The 20,812-nt window shown below is 44.8% G+C and overlaps 1 protein-coding gene across 6 annotated transcripts in view; it reads left to right on the top strand.

The window, feature by feature from the left end:
* Window positions 1-16,650, top strand: part of LOC116401190 (axin-2-like) — a 49,079-nt gene extending 32,429 nt beyond the window's left edge. For all 6 annotated transcript variants that reach the window (XM_031879470.1, XM_031879474.1, XM_031879473.1 and 3 more), the window contains 10 exons: window positions 163-1,104; window positions 3,539-3,679; window positions 6,381-6,483; window positions 8,299-8,439; window positions 9,030-9,451; window positions 9,591-9,740; window positions 9,821-10,054; window positions 10,225-10,329; window positions 10,916-11,041; window positions 13,565-16,650. In XM_031879470.1, coding sequence (XP_031735330.1) covers window positions 275-1,104; window positions 3,539-3,679; window positions 6,381-6,483; window positions 8,299-8,439; window positions 9,030-9,451; window positions 9,591-9,740; window positions 9,821-10,054; window positions 10,225-10,329; window positions 10,916-11,041; window positions 13,565-13,691 — 2,379 coding nt within the window. In that variant the 5' untranslated portion in view covers window positions 163-274 and the 3' untranslated portion in view covers window positions 13,692-16,650. The remainder of the gene's footprint in view (window positions 1-162; window positions 1,105-3,538; window positions 3,680-6,380; window positions 6,484-8,298; window positions 8,440-9,029; window positions 9,452-9,590; window positions 9,741-9,820; window positions 10,055-10,224; window positions 10,330-10,915; window positions 11,042-13,564) is intronic.
* The last annotated feature ends 4,162 nt before the right edge of the window (window positions 16,651-20,812 follow it).

Below are 20,812 nucleotides of genomic sequence, written 5' to 3'. Positions count from 1 at the left end.
CTCATTTAGATTATAAATAGATAAATGAAACGAAAAGAGCCTTTCATATTTCCTTTCTCTGTGAACCCGGCGAGGGTTTTTTGAAAGGGACTGTTTACTTGATGTCTTTCTTTGAAGTTCAGCAGGATCTGGCTTTGATTAGATCAATACTTTGTGTTTCAGAGTGAAGAGGAGCTGAGAAGCTCCCCCGCTGCTTTTAGAGAGTGAGGAGGATTAGGCTGGAGCTCAGTGGAGGCACGACGGCACTCTCGCACAGGCAACCGGAGCTGGAGCCATGAGCAGGGCGCTTACGGAGCACATCAGCAGTAGCTTCCGAGAAGATGCTCCTCGTCCTCCGGTACCGGGGGAGGAGGGAGAGGCGTCATGCTACAACCCCAGCAGATCTGCCAAAATGAGAGCCCAGAGCAAGGTTAAAGATACTCCCGCCGCCGCGCCTCCCGGCTCCACACCGCGGAGGAACGAGGATGGACTCGGGGAGCCAGAGGGCAGCGCGTCCCCGGACTCGCCCCTAGTCCGGTGGACAAAGTCTCTGCATTTTCTCCTGGGCGACCAAGACGGCGCTCACCTCTTTAGGACCTTTTTGGAGCGAGAAAATTGCGTGGACACTTTGGACTTTTGGTTCGCCTGCAACGGCTTCAGGCAAATGGACTTAAAGGATACCAAAACGTTGCGGGTCGCCAAAGTTATTTTCAAGCGGTACGTCGAGAACAACGGCATTGTCGCCAAGCAGCTGAAACCCGCCACCAAGACCTTCCTAAGGGATAGTATTAAGAAACAACAAATAGACTCTGCCATGTTTGACCAGGCGCAGACGGAAATCCAGTCCAACATGGAAGAGAATGCATACCAGATGTTTTTGACCTCTGACATATACCTCGAATACGTGCGCACGGGCTGCGAAAACGCGGCGTACATGAACCACGGCAGCCTCGGCAGCCTCAAGCTGATGTGCGGATACCTTCCTCCTCTCATAGAGGAAGAGGAGTGGAGTTGTAATGACCTGAAGGCAAAAACGTTAGGGTCTGTGGTTGGACTGTCTGCGAAAACCCTGAGGGCTACTGCTACCATCCGGACAGCAGCTGAAGTGCTGGAGAATAGTTGCAGGTAAGAGCATGCATGCCTGTGTTGTTACATTTTAGTGAGTGTGTGTGTTTTTTAGTAGCCTCTTGCTTACTCTCCTCGTGATTCCTTCGTTAGTTAAACTACAGTGGATATGTGGCAGTTTTCACAAATGCGTAAGAGAGAGATAAAGGCACTTGATCAAAGAGTCTCAGAGGAACATGCCTGTGTATTTGTGCCCTCCTGCCTTGCAGTTAGTCAAGGGGTTGGAGGGGTGGAGGGGCGGGGTGGGTAAAAAACATCAATGGATCTGAGCCTTCCTTTTAAGTAAATGGTGTCTTGCAGGCAGCCCTCTGCTGGCTTGCCCAAGTTTCCTGTGCTTTGAAACCCTTCCTCCGGTTCAGGCACAAATTCAGACACCAAGCCTCATGTCTGTTAAAGCTACATGAAACAGTGTGATGCTATTCTAAAGTCATGCTGTTTTTTTTGTGTTGTTTTTTCTACTCCAAAGCCATATAGTTATTGTATACTATCACACAATCTCTTTGACCCAAATAACTGCCAATACAGAGTTAAGAGAATTGAAGCAGTCAGTGTTTTGCCAAGCGGCGATATTGTTCTGTTGGTCAGAGATGAAAGCAGATCTGTTTCCTGAGAGCTCGTCCCACACATTGTCCAACAGCTGAAATCTTGTCAAGCCAGGAACATTTTCAAAAACTGGATTTTATGCATGAGCTTGCATCAAAGGGCACTTAAAAAGTTTTTCACTCAACTACTTTGTCCGCATATCTGGACGCAGTTGTTACTTATAGGAGTTGAACAATGTCTTGTTGATTTGGTTTGGTAGAAAAGGGCAATTCATAGATAATCCATACTTTCCTTCTGAAGTTCACGAAACATTTAGTGGGACTGGAAATTATAATTTTAATAACAGAGTAAAAAAAAACCGAATTGACTAAGTCTAATAACTCAACCTAAACACTCCCTTGATGATTTCTTCCTTCATGTGAGCAGATGTCAGATAACATCATAGCACAGTTACTCATTTTCTTGAAAGGGCGCATGTTGAGTTAGGAACCAATAAGCACAGGGTTTGTTGACATGTGGGCATCTCCTGGTTTCCTGGTGTGATCCCCCGCATTCTTGTTTTTTACTGAAAGAAAATTGGGAGGGAGAGAGCCCCCTCTTTCTCCTTTCCATCACCCGCGCTTTCCCCCTGCCCCTCACCATCTCTTTAGGTCAACCAATTTCCATCTCAAACATGTGGAACTAATTTTGCCACTGCACAGATTCCTTTTTTCCTCTCTTTTTCTGAGAAACCTCCAAAGCCCAACTCCAAAGTGATTGAAAAACACAACAACAAAACATCCTCAGCTCAGTTCCGCAGCTTCAACCACCAATCCCCACTTTGCCATAGATTGTGTGTGCACGTGTCTCAGTGTTCTTCCTCTTTCTTTTCTATCCAGCACTTTTATCTCTGCTTTTTGAAGAAAAAATAATCTGTCTGACAGAGACTAAGCATGCTTTGGAGAGAGACAGGGAGAGACAAGAGGAGGAGAAGGGGGAAAGACAGGAAGGGAGGATCATGAAAGAAAGAAAAGAGATGGAGAAAGAGAGCGGGGGGGGGCGTACAGAGAGCCCAGCTGTGCCAAATACCTGACTCTTTGCGCGGACCTTCCAAAGGTCAGGTTTGTGCTCGGGGCCTACGGCTTTAGTCATGCTGGGGTTCTCCTCTCAGCACTCCTGGCAGAAGGCATTCTCATAAAGAAAGGGGCCCTCCTTCCCCCTTTCCCTCTCTCCCTCCCTCTCTAAAGCTCAAGTTCCCCCTTCCTCTTCTTCCCCCCTCTTCCTTGTCCACCCCCTTCACTACTGAAACAGGAATGCAACACAGCAGGAGAGAGTAGAAAGACAGAGAGAGGGAGAGACATTAGAAAGGAAAGCAGGGTAAAGGAGGGGCCCCAGACTGGATGATAGAGAGAGGGAGAGATAGAAGTGGGAGAGTGTGGATGAGAAAACACTCCAAGGAAAGAGAGAGTGGAGTTTCAGAATGGGAAAAGTGCAGGAGTATGGATGGGCCTGGCCCAAACAAAAGGGTGGGAAGATAGCACAAGAGAGAAGAAGGGAAATGCTGTTGTTCATTCATACACAGGCAGGCTGCTCACTTCAGCCACTCCAAACCCCCCCCCCCCCCCCAAACACACAACCTGTGAACCTGTGAGGGAGGAGGGACATGAAAGAGAACCCATACCTCCATCTCTAATATTGTTGTCACATTCCTCTGACCTCAAAAGTCTCACGAAAGTGACTTTAATTGCAGAAATCTAAAGAATTTGATAAAATGAATAACAGAAACGGGAAACACAAAGCAAGTAAACTTTATCCAGCTGTCAAACCTCTCCACTGTCTTCATTTCACACAGCAGCCAAAAGGGACATCACATTAAGACATGGCAAATTTATTCCTGGGTCTTTTTTTGCAGGTCCCTACGTCGAGGAGACCCCGCCAGCCCCTACTTTGTCAACTCCGGCTACATTTTTGCCCCTGCCACCAGTGCCAACGACAGCGAGATCTCCAGTGATGCTACGACGGACGATTCCATGTCCATGACGGACAGTAGTGTGTAAGTGTTTTTTGTTGTTATTGAAATCAAAAAGTTGATTGCTCAGTTTAATTTCAACCCAGATTACGTAGCAACTTTAAATGGCGTATTTCCATTCAGTTGACCCTGGCCAAAGCTCTGAATTTTATTGTTTCAATAGTATCCGAACGTGCCTGGACCAAGGTTCAGTCAACACCTTTCCAGGAAAAATATTTGGCCTTGTAGTCCAACAGAGTCAGCATTTCCTCAAGCCAAGGGGCTGCACTGTTGCGAAATAATGGTCCGTAATGTATTTTAATTATCCTCTATGATTGACTCCAGGTAATTCTATTAATGTGTAGTTGTTACTGTGGCCTCCAGGGAGACAACTCTGGGGAAGTCATTATGTCTTAGGACCTTTTGAAGTTTATTCTGATGCGTTGCAGGCTGGAGAGAAGGGTGAAAAAAGAGAGAGAACGTCTTGATGTGGGTGGGGGCGTTGCCTCATTTTCCTCAAAGTTGAAATGTATCTATCCCACCCACCCTTCTGCCACAACAGACTTGTTTTTTTCATATTATCTAATCGCTTTTTCCCTTTGAAGAGCTGGAGGAGAGGGGGAGGGAAATGGCCATTCGGGCCTCAAGACAAACTCATTGAAAAATGTTGGCACCAAATGAAAGGAGGCTTACTCACATGGTGGGTCGGTTTCCTGCCACTGGCCTCTGCGGCGTGCTGAGATCATGTGTCTGTGAGGCTTTCACAGGGGTTACTCATTTCTAGACCTTGGGACAAGGCATGAGGAACTCCCCCTGGCCAGGCGAGGGCACCCCCAAAAAAATATCACCTCACCCACCCAACCCTCCACAGCCTCTCTCCTCCACCCGCCGGAGCCAATAGCAGGAGTGGTTGGACTCGAAGTGCAAGGGAGTGAGAAAATAAAGTGCACGGAGTATAAAGGGCTTAACTGAATCGCTTTCAGCCTATTGTTAGGTGAGGGGAGCTTAGGGGGATAAGAGGGTGGCTGGCTGCTTTGAAAATGACTTGCACAACTGAATAGGAGATCCCCATAAAGTAAGGGCCCATGAAACCATGAAAGAGCCCACGGCTGTTTTCTCTTTCCCAACCTGGACAAAGCACCCAGCCGTCACATGTTTGCCAGGGTGGAGACAGTTTGGATTGATAAAAACATAGTCAGTGATTGGGAAGTTGCGAGCTTTGTGCCGTTTTGCCCCCTAGGTTTGGGGTTCTTGTTAGCGCTCAAGTTCCTCTGGGCTGTTAAGTTTCACTTTTGAAGAGTTTCCTGTGTTTCTTCCTGCACCTTGAGGGATGATGGCTTGTAATCTCGAGGGGACAGTTTGTGAAGCGTTGTTTTTGGTAGTAGGCTCCACCTACAAAAAGGTTTGCTGCAACACGGGTGATATCAGCAGCCTGGCTCCAGTATCTGATTCTTCCTGACGATGTCGCTCTGACATGTGACTTGCAGAACCTGTTTAGGGGAATGCAGAAGAAAAATAGATTCACTGCTGAACACCGTGATGTGTCAAAGTCATATTCTTTTAATAGTTCCCACCAAGGTCATTGACACAGCGATCTCTCCTGCCCTTGTCCCCATGTCTCGTTTCTCCGCACCCCTAACTGATTTTAATAAAAAATGCAGCTTCTTCCTCTCATTCGACAGAACAATTTGATTAGTGTGTCCTTTAACAGTGGTTAAAAGGCACACTGCGAATTTGAATCTCATTTCCCAGATAAAGAACAACAAGAGGAGGATTTGGGAAGGGGGGGTGGAAGAAGGGGCGGAAGAAGGGGGGGGGGGGGGGGGATTTTTTTTTTTTCTTTTTGCTTATATCTTATTTATGGATTTACTTGGACCGCTGGGGAATGCTGCTGCACCAACTTCAAACATTACCTTATCTTACAAACCAGCCTTTTGATGTTGCTGAGATCAGAGGCTCACAGCACAGTGCTTGCCAAACGAAGATGGCAGTGGGTGCATATGTGCATGAGTGTGAGATTTCAAAGAGGCAGCAGAAAAAGTAGCGTTTGGGCTAGGTCAGACACTTCTGAGCAGCCAAAACGGCCAAGATAATTGGCCCAGCTTAAGTGGCAGCTGACTGGAAAAAAAGCGAGCAGACACAGAATGAAAAATGGAGAATAAATGCTAAATTGTCCGGAGACTTTTTGAATTCCGAGCTAAATCTCTGGTTTTATATTAATTTATCAGAGCTACAAAGCCAGCAGAACTTAAGCAGCATTCGCTAGCCTGTTGTAGTTTCCGATCCTAATCGGCTACTGAGTTCAGCGCTAATTTGTCTGCTTTTTAAACAACCGCTGTCAGAGTTGACAAGCACCGATGTAATCTTATTGGTGAGGCTCTTCTTTTGAAGCCCGCACTGGGATGTTTAGCATATCTCTACCATTGTTCTGGCGTGTTTTGTTATGTGTGTTTTTGTTGACTTGGCTTCAAGGGCTCTGTGGCCTTTTGCTTTAGATGTAATGTGCCTAGTGGGTGGTTACTTAGTGGTGTTGTGTCGGTCACTTCAATGATGAACTGTCTCCTAAGGGCTCTTTCTCCACAAAGATTGGCTAATGGTGCTAATGCACCAAGAGTTGGTGTGGAGGTACTGTGACCTGCATGATGAGTTGCAGTAAATGGTGAAAAAAAAACCAACTAGATAAATTGTAAATAAGAGTCATTTGAGTGTTTTTTTTAACATATAATATCTTTTTGTTTTTTAACAGAGATGGAATCCCTCCATATAAGCTGGGCACTAAGAAGCAACTCCAGCGAGAGATCCATCGCAGTGTCAAGATCAATGGCCAAATAACGCTACCCCACTTTCCTGTAAGTCCTACCTCCTTAAGTTCTACTTCCTGTCTCAGTGTTTCCTTTTTTTGTAATCTGCTAAACTCAAACTTTTACACACTGACAGACAACTGGGTCCTGATTCCCTCGAGGAGTTGTGCTTTATTTTATTTTTTTCAGAGCTCATGTTGTGACAGAATACTATATTTCATTCCCCGGCTCATTTTCATATAAAAGCTACGGTAAATGAAAGGCAGGATTAGCATACCACTTCACTTCTTCTGCTGCTGTTTCAACCCCCCCCCTCCTCTTCCCAGAAGCTTCTGTAGGGATGTAAATATAAACTTGTGTTGTCATCTTTGTGTTCCGTCTCTGTTACTGTAGTATGTCACACAGCATCATAGCTCCATATGTTTTATGATAGCTGTGGTTATAGCATAGGCAATAACTGATACGGTGTTAATGGTGATGGTTAAGATTACTCTTTCAACTGACTAAAACTACAGTTTACATCCCAGCAGATGAATACGAGCCAAATTACTATTCAATTCCACTTTCGTCTACTCCCACCCTGATATCTGGTCCCATTAGTATTTAGGTCATACGGCGTATGTGCTTTGAATTCTTGATTTTGTTGACCTGCTGAAGGTTTAAAGAACTGGGTTATCACAGATTGACACAGGTTATAAAGTCTGTTTGAGGCAAGAAAAGTTCAATTCTTTTGTCTTCATATCCAAACACAGGTATGTGTATATGGAAGAGTTGTGCAATTGTCAGTCTGTTCCGCCTTTTGGCTCTCTTCCTCTCTGTCTTTTCACTCTCTCAATCTTTCTCTCTCTCTCTCTTTTCCTTTCCCACTTGCACTCCTTTAATGTCTCCCTCCTGATTTGGAGATGGCTCTGTCTCCCATGATGCACCAGCCCCAGGCAGCAGGGGCCCCGTGCAGGGCTGGCGCTCCTTTGCCAGCAGCTCTGCTTGCCTTTCTTCTTCTTCCCTTCATCGTGTCTACAAAGAGATGAGAGCAACAACAAAAAAAGAGTCAAAATCAAGAAAGCCAGTGTGCCAAATAACAAAAAAGTAAGAAAGGGAGAGAGAGAAGCCGGTGCATATAGTTAAAGAAAAAGGAGGATAATGTGACTAGAGTACCTCTGAGCTGCCCTGCATGCAGCCGGGAAATAAATTACTACTTCCCCTCAGATCTTCCCAGTATTTGACTCCTCTATCCTCTCCCTCCCTCTTTTCCCTCCTTCTGTCTCACTCTCTCTCTCTGCCACCATTGCCACTTTACCAATGCACATCTCAATCCTCTCCCTCTTTTTTCATGCTGTTAATTTTGTCCCCCTCTCCCCTTTTTTTTATTCCCCTCTCCTCACTCTCTTCTCTGTCGATATCTGGCTTTTATTCGGAGATTTAAAGCCGCGTGTCCCTCCCACCCCTAGTGTGCGTTTGATGTTTGACAAGGGCCCTTTGAAGTTTGCTGACTTCAGAGGCTGCCTAGCTGATGGCTTGGTCGGGCTACAGAGGGTGCAGGCAGGGGGCCTCCCCTCCGAGCGAGACCAACTGCTACCCCGCCATCGCTACCCCCTTCTCTCCTCCTCACCCACCAGCCTGGCACCGCCAAGGGCACTGGGTATGAGAAGATCTGGGGAGGGATGGGCGGCGGAGAAGGTTCAGGTTAGCTCGAGGGCAAGGGCATCTGGATTAGGCCTTTTGGAATAGTAGCAGGCTTTTTTTGGAACGAGATAGGACGGTGGATTAATGCAACATATTGCGTCCGTCAAAAACACTACGCAGTTACACTGTCGCACACACAGACACTAAATTGTCCTTCCCCCTGTGTTGTTTATCCTGCAGAGGACACATCGGCTACCAAAGGAGATGACCCCTGTTGAGCCCTCAGCCTTTGCTGCCCAGCTCATATCGCGGCTGGAGAAGCTGAAGCGAGAGCAGGACACCATGAGCTCGTTGGAGGAGAGGCTGCAGCAGATCCAGGAGGTACGGATGCACACAAACCTGTTCTCAACAGCCTGACACTTCCACCAATATTAAGCTTGGCTACCACTTGGAAATTCTAACTTGTATCCAAGTTCCATATCGCACTACAAAAGCCTTTATGCCAGCTTTAGTATGTCGAAGAACAGGGGAAAGACCAAGGGATTTGAAAGTCTGTCTTGGTTTAGCTGCTTCTTCCCTTTTCCTCTCTGTCCTCCACTCCTTCATCTGGAGGAACTTTCAAACTTATATTTCTAGACACACTTGAAGCTCCTTCAAATAGTTAGCACTTAGATACTCTCCAGTGGCACGTTTGCTGAGTATGTGTAGTGCCAGTCTCTTTGTGCAGCACAGGCACACTCTGCATTATAGATGAAGCGCACCCAAAGCCTGTTAGCGAAGATAACAGTGCGGCAAAAAGGAAACTCAAATCAAGTTATCCAGGCGTTTGCTCTCACTGACTTCAGAGGACGAAAGATATAAGTTGGTGTAAGTTGAGACATGAATTCCTCGGCTTGCTGCCTTTTCCACATGTGACTGTGTATGAATGTTTTCTCAATCGCCTTAACTTTTTTACTCTTTTCTTTGTCTAGGAGGAGGAAAGGGAGGAGAGCGTTGAGCTCACCAGCAGCACGTCCCTCCATCACCCTCTTTTCCCATCTGGCAGCCAATGCGAGGAAGACCCCCAGGCGATCCTGGACGAGCACCTATCCCGTGTACTGAAGACACCTGGCTGCCAGTCACCAGGTGTGGTTCGGCACTCACCGTGCTCACGCTCCCCAGATCGGACAGATGCTTTGGTGTCCTCTGGCCACGGGCCCTTCTTTGGTGCTTATCCTGGGGCCGCCAAGGCTCTGATGACAGGCAAGCAGTCCACTAAGCACATCCACCACCACTACATTCACCACCACCACGCTGGCGTCAAGACCAAGGAGCAGATTGAGGCCGAGGCGGCTCAGCGCGTGCAGTGCCTCTGCCCTCCAGGGGGCGCCAATTATTCCGACTTCATCCCTGCGTGAGTGTAACTTCTAAACTCCGCTGACACTAGTTGTCAGTCAACTTAGTGCATTAGCCCTTAGTACCTTAGATTTTAAAAATTGTCCCCGTGGTAAAGCTGTTCCATGATCCTAACTTGCCTCTCCTTCTTCCTCCAGTCGTTGCAGCACTTTGTCCAGACGACCAGTCAAAGACACCGACGAGGGCGTGTCTTCGCCACGTCTTCCCCTAGATGCCACCGACCGCTCTCAGAATGTTTGGCAGTGGATCCTAGAGAGTGAGAGGCAGGGCAAGCACAAGCCACACAGGTGAGTTTCGGTCAGGAGTCGCCACATCCTCATTTCTGTCTCGAGTTCCCAGCTCACGTTGGCCGTTTCTATCCTAACAGCACTCAAGGCCTAAAGAAGTCCAACCCGCTTGACTCCAAGACTCTGCCTGGTCGGACTCACTCCTCTTGGGGTGGAGGCGGCATTGGCAGTGGGGCTCACCTCCGTGGCCATCACCCAGGCCACCCGTTCATCCAGGACCCGGCCATGCCACCCCTGCCCCCACCTAACACCCTGGCACAGCTTGAGGAGGCCTGCCGCAGACTAGAAGAGGTCTCCAAGCCACCGAAACAAAGGTACACACAGATTTACATATAGAACCAAAACTGCCAACATATTCCCCATCTTCCACATTTCACTGACCACATTTAGAATACACTGTTTTGCATAGTCCAGTTCAGTTTAGTGGTTTTCCTTCCTATTGATGTGATTATTGATTGGTCATTGATGTCTGTTATTTTAACAGGCATTCAACAGGAGCCAGCAGCCTTCAGAGAGACAGGAGCCACCCAGCAGCAGCCTTCCCCACTTCAGGCAGCCCGCTAGCAAGCCCCGGACTCCAAGCAGACGAGTATGAGCTTCTTTCTACAGCTCAACGTTTCTTCATTTCTTTCTCAATTGCTTTCTAGCTATTAAGCTTTTCATATTTCATTTATCATACACTTAGACACTTTTTTTTTAGGTTTTCCTCTCCGAGCTTGTGTTTTATACCCTCTTCTTCACAGATTTTCTCGCTCTCCCCTTCAAAGAGAGATGTTGTGAGTCAGCATAGCTATGTCTTTGAACTCCTCTTCGCTTGCTTTTTAATCATTTAAGATTAAACATGCTTTAATACGGAATCCTAACTACCCACCCGTCTCCCAATACACACACACACTTACCACTGGAACCCAACAAAGATGTGTTAAGTAGCCCTTGGTAACCCAAATTCATTGGCCCCCTTTGTATATTTGTTGTTGAATGGGTTGAGTATTTGATGATAAGCTACAGCCACCTGACTGTGAGGCCTCTTTTAGTTTTAATTGTTTGACCCTTGGGTGAGCCAGCTGTCTGTTGGCATCCTTAATTAATTATTCTCTTTGTCTACATTCAACAATGTGACTCCTTCTCCTACAAGTGCAACTGTTTGACACCAGTTTTCATTTTTGCATTTTCAGGTCTAAAGAGCTAATGATCACCTACTTCTTCTGTGGTGAGGAGATTCCTTATCGCAGTGTGATGAAGACCCACTGCCTCAACCTGGGACACTTCAAGGAACAGCTCAGCAAGAAAGGCAACTACCGGTAATTATGAACCACTGACGGCACACAAATCACAGTACTGGCTCATACTCGGATAGATATTTCTTCACACCTGTTTGAATGAGGGTGGTGCTGGAGCAGGATTAGTTATCTGTGTGTGTATGTGCATTTGTTATTGTACTTGTATATGCTTGTCTGCTGAGTGGCAGTGTGAAATACTGGAGCCTGATAGTTGAAAAGAAACTGGGCTGATCCGCTATGCTCAGAGCTTACAGAGGGGGGGGGAGCGAATTTTTTTTCCCACATCTGGTACTGATTTCCATGGTAAGGCAGCCTTAATAAATATGGCTTTGAAGACTGGGCCTTTTTATTTTGTGCACAAAGACCATTGCGAGGCCTTCAAATTCCTCCTCCACACTATTGCATCAGGCATTAAAATCAAATGCCGCAAGCACCGTCTTCTGTTAATGACTGATTGCAGGTAACAAACCAAAAATACCTCCTGTCAATGTCAGCAGATGAGGGGGAATTACTAAACAAAGTAAGGACTAATTTAAAACATCACATGACATTTTCAATCAGGATGTCCAGGCTTTATTGAGTAACTGTTCCAGTGCGGCATAGGTTGTATGCCACTGAAAAGACACAAGACCTACATGCCCATGACATCAGCATTAGGTTACAGCCACATCTGCTTGTTAGGCAAGAGAGAAGGCCTGCAAACAAGTCATTGCACCGCTGCTATCCCATAACTCTTCAGCGAGCGAATGAGAAGGGGGAGGTGGGGATGAAGCGTCTGGCTTCAATGACAGCAGAATGTGTGGAGTTGGTTAATTTGGACATGGCAGCGGTACAGTGGAGAACAGTATGCTGCAGCTCTGCCAGACAATATTAGTGCCAGATGTTGCAAAGAGAGAAAAATCCTGCCACATAAAACATGTTCCAATAGTAAGACTCCTTCTGTCACTCTCTGTCTCACTCTCCGAAAACAAAGTGATGACTTTGAACTATTTGTGAGTGAAAATAAAGCATTCTCTCCTGGAAAATAAAATCCAGCCAATTAAATTGAGAAGGGTAATGCATTTATTTGGTTTCTACTAATGAAGATGAAAAGGCTAAAGCTAAAGCTTCTATCTGTTGTCGAAGCTTTGCTGAAATGCCATATCATTAAACAAAGCCATCACCCCTCCGACACATTGCTGCACACTTCAGTAGAAAGTCTTGCAGCCGTGGTAACGCAACCTCCTCCTTCGTTTGTGTGCAATTACAATCAACATGGCAAATAAAACTGTATGTGTACGTTTTTGTACGCCCCTCCGTACATGTGTTGTATAAATGACTCTAAGCTGAGCGATTGCTCATAAAACAGCTTTTTTATTCTCCCTTTTTCTTCTTCTTTTTTTTGTATTCTGAACGCAGGCACACATGGGCAAAATGAGGCATTTTTCCATTACAAAGCTTATCATTAAATCCCCTCCCGCTGATCTTTTGCTGGGTTGAAAGTAGAGAGGAGAAATCATTAGGAGCTCCAGGAGACTTCACAGTCACTGGGACCAAGCTAACCCTGGGAGTTATCTCTGCTTGAGAGAAGAAGAGTGGGCTAGCTAGGTGACCTGTGACCTCCAGGAGACTGTCTGAGCGGTCGCCCCCCCCCCCCCTCCCAGGGTAAGGCCCCTCAGGCTCGGCCCACATCCAACCTATCACACCCACTCACCGAGCCAGAGAAGGCCTGCGCTTGCCCCCCCTGCGCTTTCTTCCCTTCCCGCTCCCCTCTTTTTTCCTCTGTTCTCCGCTGGTGATCGGAAAGCTGCCCGAAGTATGTGTGTGTCTGGGATGGCGAGTGGATAAGAGAGAAACACAGGCCGTGTTTATATGCAAGCAGCGGAGTGTGTTCTTGCAGTCACAGGCAGACTCTCAGGCACCTGAAATGCCAACCTGTGTGACAGAAAGGCCCTTCATTTGACAGCCAGCCCAATTAGAAGCCATGGAGACACAGAAAGGGAGGGTCACTGCTGAAGAGAGAGAGGAGGGGGGGGGCCTTAAGACAGCCTGTAATTAACCCTTCAACTTTAATAAGACCTTGCAGGACAGATATGCATCTGTAGAATGGTCAGCAGTGGATGAGGAGACAAGCACACATGGATGAACACACACACAGACGGGCTGTTTCTAGCAGCTGGAATTATCACAGGGAGTGTTTAAACGGAGGGTTCAGCTCTGTTTGTGCAGCGGTGTGATGTGGAGTCGGGCTCTGCCTTTGAAGTGTGCAGGGATGGCATTGAAGGCTATGACTAAGTTGTTTTGCGCAGGATCCATTTCTGGCTCACAGAGTGTGTGTGTGTTTGTGTTTGATTTGGACTAAAGGGAGTTGTGCGCGAGCATGTAAATGGAAGTACTTGTATAGGTGCCTCAAAGCGGTTTAAAACACGAGGAAATGCATCAGATGCAGTCCTGCTGCCACTCTGTCAGTTTTCATTTGAGTTAAATTTTTGTTGTTTTTTCCAGGTACACCTACGCTCAACATTTTTTAATCACGGGCCTCTCTCTTTGTTTTGTCCTCCGTAGGTACTACTTCAAGAAAGCCAGTAATGAGTTTGAGTGTGGTGCCGTGTTCGAGGAGGTGTGGGAGGACGCCACCGTGTTGCCCATGTATGAGGGCAAGGTCCTGGGCAAGGTGGAGAAAATGGACTAAAAGCCACTTTGTTGCCATCCAACAACCCAACCAACGCCCTTCCCCGCCCAACCAAAAGCTAAACTGTCCCTAAAAAAAAAAATTGAGCAAGAGACTCTTTGTAATTAACAAAAAATACTCTGGACTCCTGTTTTTGTTTTTTGTTTTGTTTTTTCTTCTATTTCTTAATATTAAGCTAAACAGAGTTAATATATCCAGCACAAGAGGAGTGTTTGAAGGAAGACGAGCCAATGAAGTATGTCGAACCCAGAGGAGGTGCCGCCCCTCCCTGACTTTATCAACCAATCAGCCTTAGAAACACAAGGGAATGACACGAGAGACTTAAAAAGACCAATACAAGGATGATGACGATGATGAAGATGATTGGAGGCCAGTGGGGGGGAGACCCCGCCTCTTCTTGAATATAACCACTGAAGATATAGATGACTGTTTTGTTGTGATGTGATGAGCAACTGATGGTGCATTCATGCCAAGTGCAACGGACTAGCAGGCGCTGAAGACACGGCTCCACCAACCTGCTCTTAACGCTACACTCCAACATCGTTACAAAAACGTCTGTACATGTGCATATACATACATGCATATATGTATATATACATGTATTATATATAGAGATGCTTTTTGTCTTGAGTTGAAAGTTTTTAAGTATTTATTGAAAAAAAAAAACCCAACCCACTCTTTTCCCTGTTTTTAAAATCCTGTGTCCCTCCCCCTCCCTATTCCAGCCAATGGGCAAGCTGCTTTGAATGTTGGGAGAATACTGTGGTGATATTGTTAAGTGTTTGTTTTTGTCTGTTTTTACTTTACACAAAGGATGTGACACTAGCCTAGCACCTCCCATCGCCTTGTAGCCCTGTCTGATCCAAACTAACAACCTTAGCAGTGGTCGTGTCTGAGGCGCACTCCCTCCTCTATTCTAATGGTCAATCCCAGTCTTATATGCTGCTGATAATTTGTAATGTTTGTCACACTAGTATTTCCTCTCCCTCGTTCTCCCCCTCCCTCTCTTTTTCCCCTCAGTCCGGTGACAGAGCTCAATCTTTTTTGTTGTGCCTTTGTTTGTGAACCAGGCATTGCACGAGGGTAGGGGGGTGAAAACAGTTGCAGATACACACAGAGGAGACCTGGAGCACAAGCTGTACCATCTAATAATGGCAGTGTTTACAGCCCGCACACTAAAATAACTTTTGCTAACAAGAACAAGTGAGAATGACTTCTCAACGGAAGTCAGCTAGTGTGTCAAAAGACACACAAGAAAAGAAAACAGAACATTGAAGAATTATGGCTCCAATATCCTATGAATGTTGTTACAGTAACATCGTATATAGCAGAGCTCCTGTATACATTGTAATTATGCATTCTGAAGTACGGATACTGACACGTGATGCACACACACACACAGTGCACACACAGTATCTCTGGTGTTTTATGAGTACAGCACCTGTGCCTACATGGATGCCATACCATGTGCTACCCTGTTTCAGGGTTTTAATATATATCCCTTGGTTTTCAGAAGGGTTTTATGTTGAAAAGATATTTTTATGCTTTTAATAATATCCTGTAATCATGTTTTGTTTTTACACCACGGCCTTTTTTTTTGTTTCATTATATCTAAACTGTAAATTATACATTATATAAAGAGTTTCATTTAAAGATTTACATGGACCTATAATTATTGTAATTATTGAGAGATGTAGCCTTTATTAAAGTTTTATATTTTTCAAATGAAAGCTGTTGTGTCTGGATTTGCTTCTTTCTTGATTGTCTAGAATAAGCTGTCAATGGTTTTCACTGCACTTCTAATGTCATCACGATACATTGTCTTATATCATGGTCTGGCTGAATCCTCGATTGGCTAATGTTGTTGTTAAACATACTTTCAAATTATACTTTTTGTTTATTCAACTGCATGCAATGTTAATGACTTTAAATGATTATAAATATTTCTGGCTCAAGTAAAACAGACTTTATGTTCATGTTGCCATGTCGTATCTAAGGTTCGTCCTATTTACTGGAGTAGTGACCAACGTTTCCATAGCATAAGAACCTTATGGGATGGTAATGATTGTTCCAGGTATTAGCAAACCCCCAGGCGTTACCAGGGATTGTGAAAAGTTTTGAATAGCAAAACGAATGGAAAATCTACATATATGGTCTTAATTCTTCTTGCACTTGTCGTGTTTTTTTTGCTGTCCAGACTTGCATTCTTGATTATATCCAGACTAAAGCAGTCTGGATACAATCTGGATATGCAAAAGAAATGTTGGGCAGGCAGTCTGAACGAGGCCTTAGAGAAGTCCCATACAATTGGAACATCCTATATGATTCTGGGCAGAGACCTTTTCTTGTGTGTTATATCCTCTCCTGCTGGGAAAAAAGCCAAAATATTATCTCAAAAGTATCAGTCTGATAAAACCAACCAAATGCATCAATATCAGCTGTTTAATTGTAAATGCCACACTTTAGCTAAATTTGAAGAAATATTGAATAGTGAACATCACACGACACCCCATGCTTCAGTGAAATGATAGCCTATCTATTGAAAATGACAGAATTTGCTAAGTAGGGCAGTATGTACTGTTATTAAATACTTACGTGAATTATTCTTGACAGTTACCAGCTTTCTGTATAACCTCCACGTCTTTCTCAGTAATGAAGAACACGAAATGTTAGCGCCATCCCCATTGAAGCGGTACAGCAGCGCTATGATCATACCACAGCACAGATTGAAGGTGGACAGGTGATGAATGAAAATAAGTCTTGTAGTCGCATCACACAGTCAGGAGTTTCACAACCTTAAAAACCTGTCTTTGTGCCGGAAAAATAATGGAAGTTTAAATTTGTGAATGCAAGCTGTTAATTCACTGCGTAAACAGAAATCACTTAAAGCCTGTAACCTTTTGATGTGTTACAGTCCCTCAGTGGTTAAATGTGCGCCTTCAGTATTCAGCACTGTATACAGCACTTAAATGGGAGACATTAAGCATGGAAACGGGGGCATCGGCTAATTGGTCCTATTAAAGAGCAATGAGGACCAGCGCATACTCTGACAGTCAACACAAACATTAATGAAGCAGACTGCATCCCCTATTAGAGGGCCTATAGCCATGTTTGCCTCAATTATCTGGCTTTATTTCAGCAGTGGGGGGGGGAATAATTCAGTGGTGGGGAGTACGCGCTGTCTGCTGCGTGCAGACTCACTCACTTGTATGGCTCACTTCAAATTGTTGACATAAAAAGAGACTTGCAATTGGCGAAAAGCAGAGGTAGCCACATAACAAAGATAACAGCAGTCATTACTGACAAGCTTTCACTTCCCACAAAATGATTTTCTCATTTCTTTCTCCCCTGGTAGCTGTTCCTGGCAATAAGGCAAAAACAAGAGGAGAAAAAACAGACAAGCCGCCAATGCTTGTCACATCTACCAGATACTGTAGGTTTTTCTCTTTCTTAAAGCATACACCTCCTTTTTCACCTTCAAAATTTATTTTACTGCAGCCATCCCTGAACAGTTTGTATTTTTAACACCACAAATAGCAGGTTAATTTCCCGGACTCTTTTCATCAAAGGCACAGTGTGGTGAAACTTCAACACATGATCAATGCATTACATACTCCCCAAAACCTTAAAATCAATTCCTCCATGCTTTTAGCCTGACAATGAGGAGGGTTTAATCAGGCTGAACCAGCTAGTTTCTGTTGAACTGTGGAACGGGGCAGGTATAGCCCTCCACCCTTCCACCCCCCACACTCCCCGCCTCTCCCCAACTCTATTTTTACAGCCTCTTGGGGCTCCGGCTTTGAAGGGAAACCTATCCAGGAAAATTGCTTGCATTTTTTTTCCCCACCGTAGCGTTGATAGATGTACATTGAATGTCGCATTCCCTCTCTTGCACATCAGGAGCTCAGAGCTCGGGCCCCCCCCCCACAGTCTTCTCTCAGCCTTTCTGTAGCATTGCAGTCCTAATAGGTGCTTTGTTGAAGTGCAATGCAGGTTATACACAGGTTCTGAAGTTCCTGCTTTCACTGAAACATGACTTTTGACTCCTCAAACTTACATTTGGATTTGAAGCACAGAATTCTTTCACTGTGTCTTCTCATCAATGGGGAACATTTCTGTGGTTTAACTTTGATTTCATTGGCAGCATACGCCCCCCCCCATACACGCCTTATGTCCCATACGCCGCTACCTTCATCCCTGTCTTTGCTCCGAATAGTGGCATTCATTTCTCCTTGCATTGTGTTAATTGGCATAGCATGGTTTGGGCTATTGTAAACATAGCTGTGTGAGACTGGTATAAAAGAGGCACCAGTCACTCCCCAGGCTAAGCTAGTGTGCACGGCAGGCAGGGGCTGCTGCCTATTGTGCCGGTGAAGCCTTTGTAGATTTGCAGTGGGCCCCCTTTTTAATCGCCTTCCCATACACCGCTTGCCGACTCGCTTTGCATATTTAATTGCCAGGTAAAATCATTTTGTCGACAATCCGTTTAATTATTTGATTGTACAGTAACCGTAAAGAGTGAGCGCAAGGAAGAGGAAGGGATAAAGGGGGATAGAGAGAAGAAGAGAGACAGAGAGAGAGAGAGAGCAGCAGGCAGCTGAAAAAGAAAGAGGTCTGTTGCCAGAATAGACATCAAAGCTGTGCCTTGATGTTGATGTTGAATGGGCATTAATGGTTTCTGAAGGCAAGAGATTGCACAGAAAAAAAGAAAGAGAGAAAAAAATATATAAACCCTCCTTTTTCTCTGACAATCCCGCCAGCAATCTCAGTAAATGCATAAACATTGGAACCCAGTGCCAGATAGAGGGGTTGAACAGAGAGAAAGAAAGTGAGAGCAAGAGAAGCTAGTTGGATTGTTCACTTTCATTTCCTGTAATGACTGAAGGGTGAGTAACAGACAGAAGATGGGTCAAATGGCCCGATTCGAGGCTGGCAGTGATTACGAGGCTATCGCCATGTTAAACATTTAGGTTTAAAGACCAGAAGACTCCAATCAATGTCTGTTAACTCATCTGAAGTCACAAAGACACTCAATACACAATACATCAGGTTGTGTGTCATTCGTATAACTAAAACTATTAGCATGTCATTTTGCAACACTTTACATGCAGGTAATCTTCTAAAGGAAGCATGGTGCAAACTTCTTTTGGTCCAAGTATTGGATAGAGGCCTGTTGAGGTCCTGCCCCTGGGAATGAGAAAGGGCTGGTTTGACAAGGTATACTTATAGGCAATATCAAACTTAAATTGGTTTATTTTTTTGGCAGCCTAATAAGCGGTAACCACAACGGTGACGGTGAAAAGTTGATAGTGAACGTGTTAGCAAACAGTTGCCTGTTCACTCATCCAGCAGACCCAGAGCAGCAGTAGCGTTCATTTAGAGTCGTGTTTCTGGTCACCTGCGGGTCGCACCATCCAACTAGTCTTTACCAAGCCTGGCCCTAACTGCTAAATTGGTCTTTGTTAAGACCAGTCTTTAGAATGGACTTTACATTGGTTGCACCAACCAAACTTCAGCCTAGTCTTTACACGCCCGGGCTCAGCGATGCACGTTCATTTGAATGTCCAGGCAAATATGGCTGCATGTGTTGCAAGGATATATTGTTCCCATTGTGTCCCTTTGTCTTGCTAATGTGTAGCTAATCATTTATCATTTGCGGTAATGTTATAACGGAGGATCATAGAAAAAGGAAGAGCCAAAGCATCTGTTGGTGTGCACAGAAGTAAGTTTACAGTTTCAGTAATTACTAGTTGGAAAGAAATATGTGAATGTCCTCCACAGGATGGAAGGATACGGCATGTAATACGACATTTGCATTCTTGAAACAAACTGTAAACAGTGGATGCTGTCCTCTCTCCTGTCACCAAGCACCTGAGTGTTGTCTCCTGTTTCATGGTGTGTGCGGTGGGGTTTGGCATTTGCGTGTGAACAGTCCAAGCTAGGGGCTTTAACTGCAGCTTACCTCTGAAACTCATCCAAAATCACCTTGATCCTCTTTTCGGCTGGCACTGCTGGAGATCTCTCTCTCTCTCTCTCTCTCTCTCTCTCTCTCTCTCTCTCTCTCTGTCGGTCGGTCTCTCTCTCCTGAAGTCTGGCTGTCTGTTTCACTCACCCACTCTCCCCTTCTCTTGTGTTGTCATTTTTACTTATCTTTTCAGCTTCCCTGAACTATCTTGTTTCTCTGTCATTCTGTTGTGAGGCTGATGTGTATGTGGGTGTGAGGGTGTTGTGAGGGTTTCTGTTATCTGGAGGGAATATCTAGATTCAACATAACCTCGACTAACATGCATGCTTTTTGAGAAAGTACATAACTCATGCTTTCACTGACTTTTCCCCCCCAAAATCGTTGTGAGATTACGTGCACAAGATATGAATTATAAATAGAAATTGAAATGGGAATTTTCTATCAACTTGTGATGGAAACTATTTATTTTTCTGGATGCAAACATAGTAAATTTGTAGCTAAATGATGTCTGGATATTGAGTATTGATATCAGTTATGCTACAAAAATACACATTTCCAGGGAAATAAAGAGGGCTTTAAGCAAGATGGATCCATACAAACTGTTCCACCTGCTCTAAGATGTTGGTCTGTGATGATAACAAAATATTTAGTTGTAAATTTGTTGTTCAGAAAATACTCACCTTCGGATCTAACATGAAATCCTGCACCAAGACAACTAAAACAACACATTATGCTCAATTCTTTTTACAAAAAAAGCCTACTTATCAACTTGTTCTGGGGCTTTGAATGCATCTGATATTCTTCATCAGCAGATGGAAGTGTCTCAGTATTCATCACGTGGCCTAAGTATGGACAAGAATAAACATTCTCTCTTAAATAATGAATCAGGCAAAGGGGCTGCCGAAATGTTGATCAATGCACATTGCACATTGTCCCTTTGCAAATAAAAAATGAATCAAATTTTGTGCAGATTTCTTGAGAAATTGTGGATAAAATTGATTATTTCGTGGCTGTCCACACAAACTCAGACGCAAAAAAGTACATAGTAGCCTTCTGGCTGTCTCTGCTTTGATTGAAGAAGACTCTTTTTGGACAGCTATTGTTCATTTATTTTGGGAGCATCCATCCATCTCGTTCCCTTTCTCTCTACCTCTGC

Source organism: Anarrhichthys ocellatus, unplaced genomic scaffold (genome assembly GCF_004355925.1).
Source record: "Anarrhichthys ocellatus isolate YVR2014 unplaced genomic scaffold, GSC_Weel_1.0 scaffold272, whole genome shotgun sequence".
NCBI lineage: Eukaryota > Metazoa > Chordata > Actinopteri > Perciformes > Anarhichadidae > Anarrhichthys > Anarrhichthys ocellatus.
Note: the sequence above shows the minus strand (reverse complement) of the source record. Positions and strands in the feature narration are given on the sequence as shown.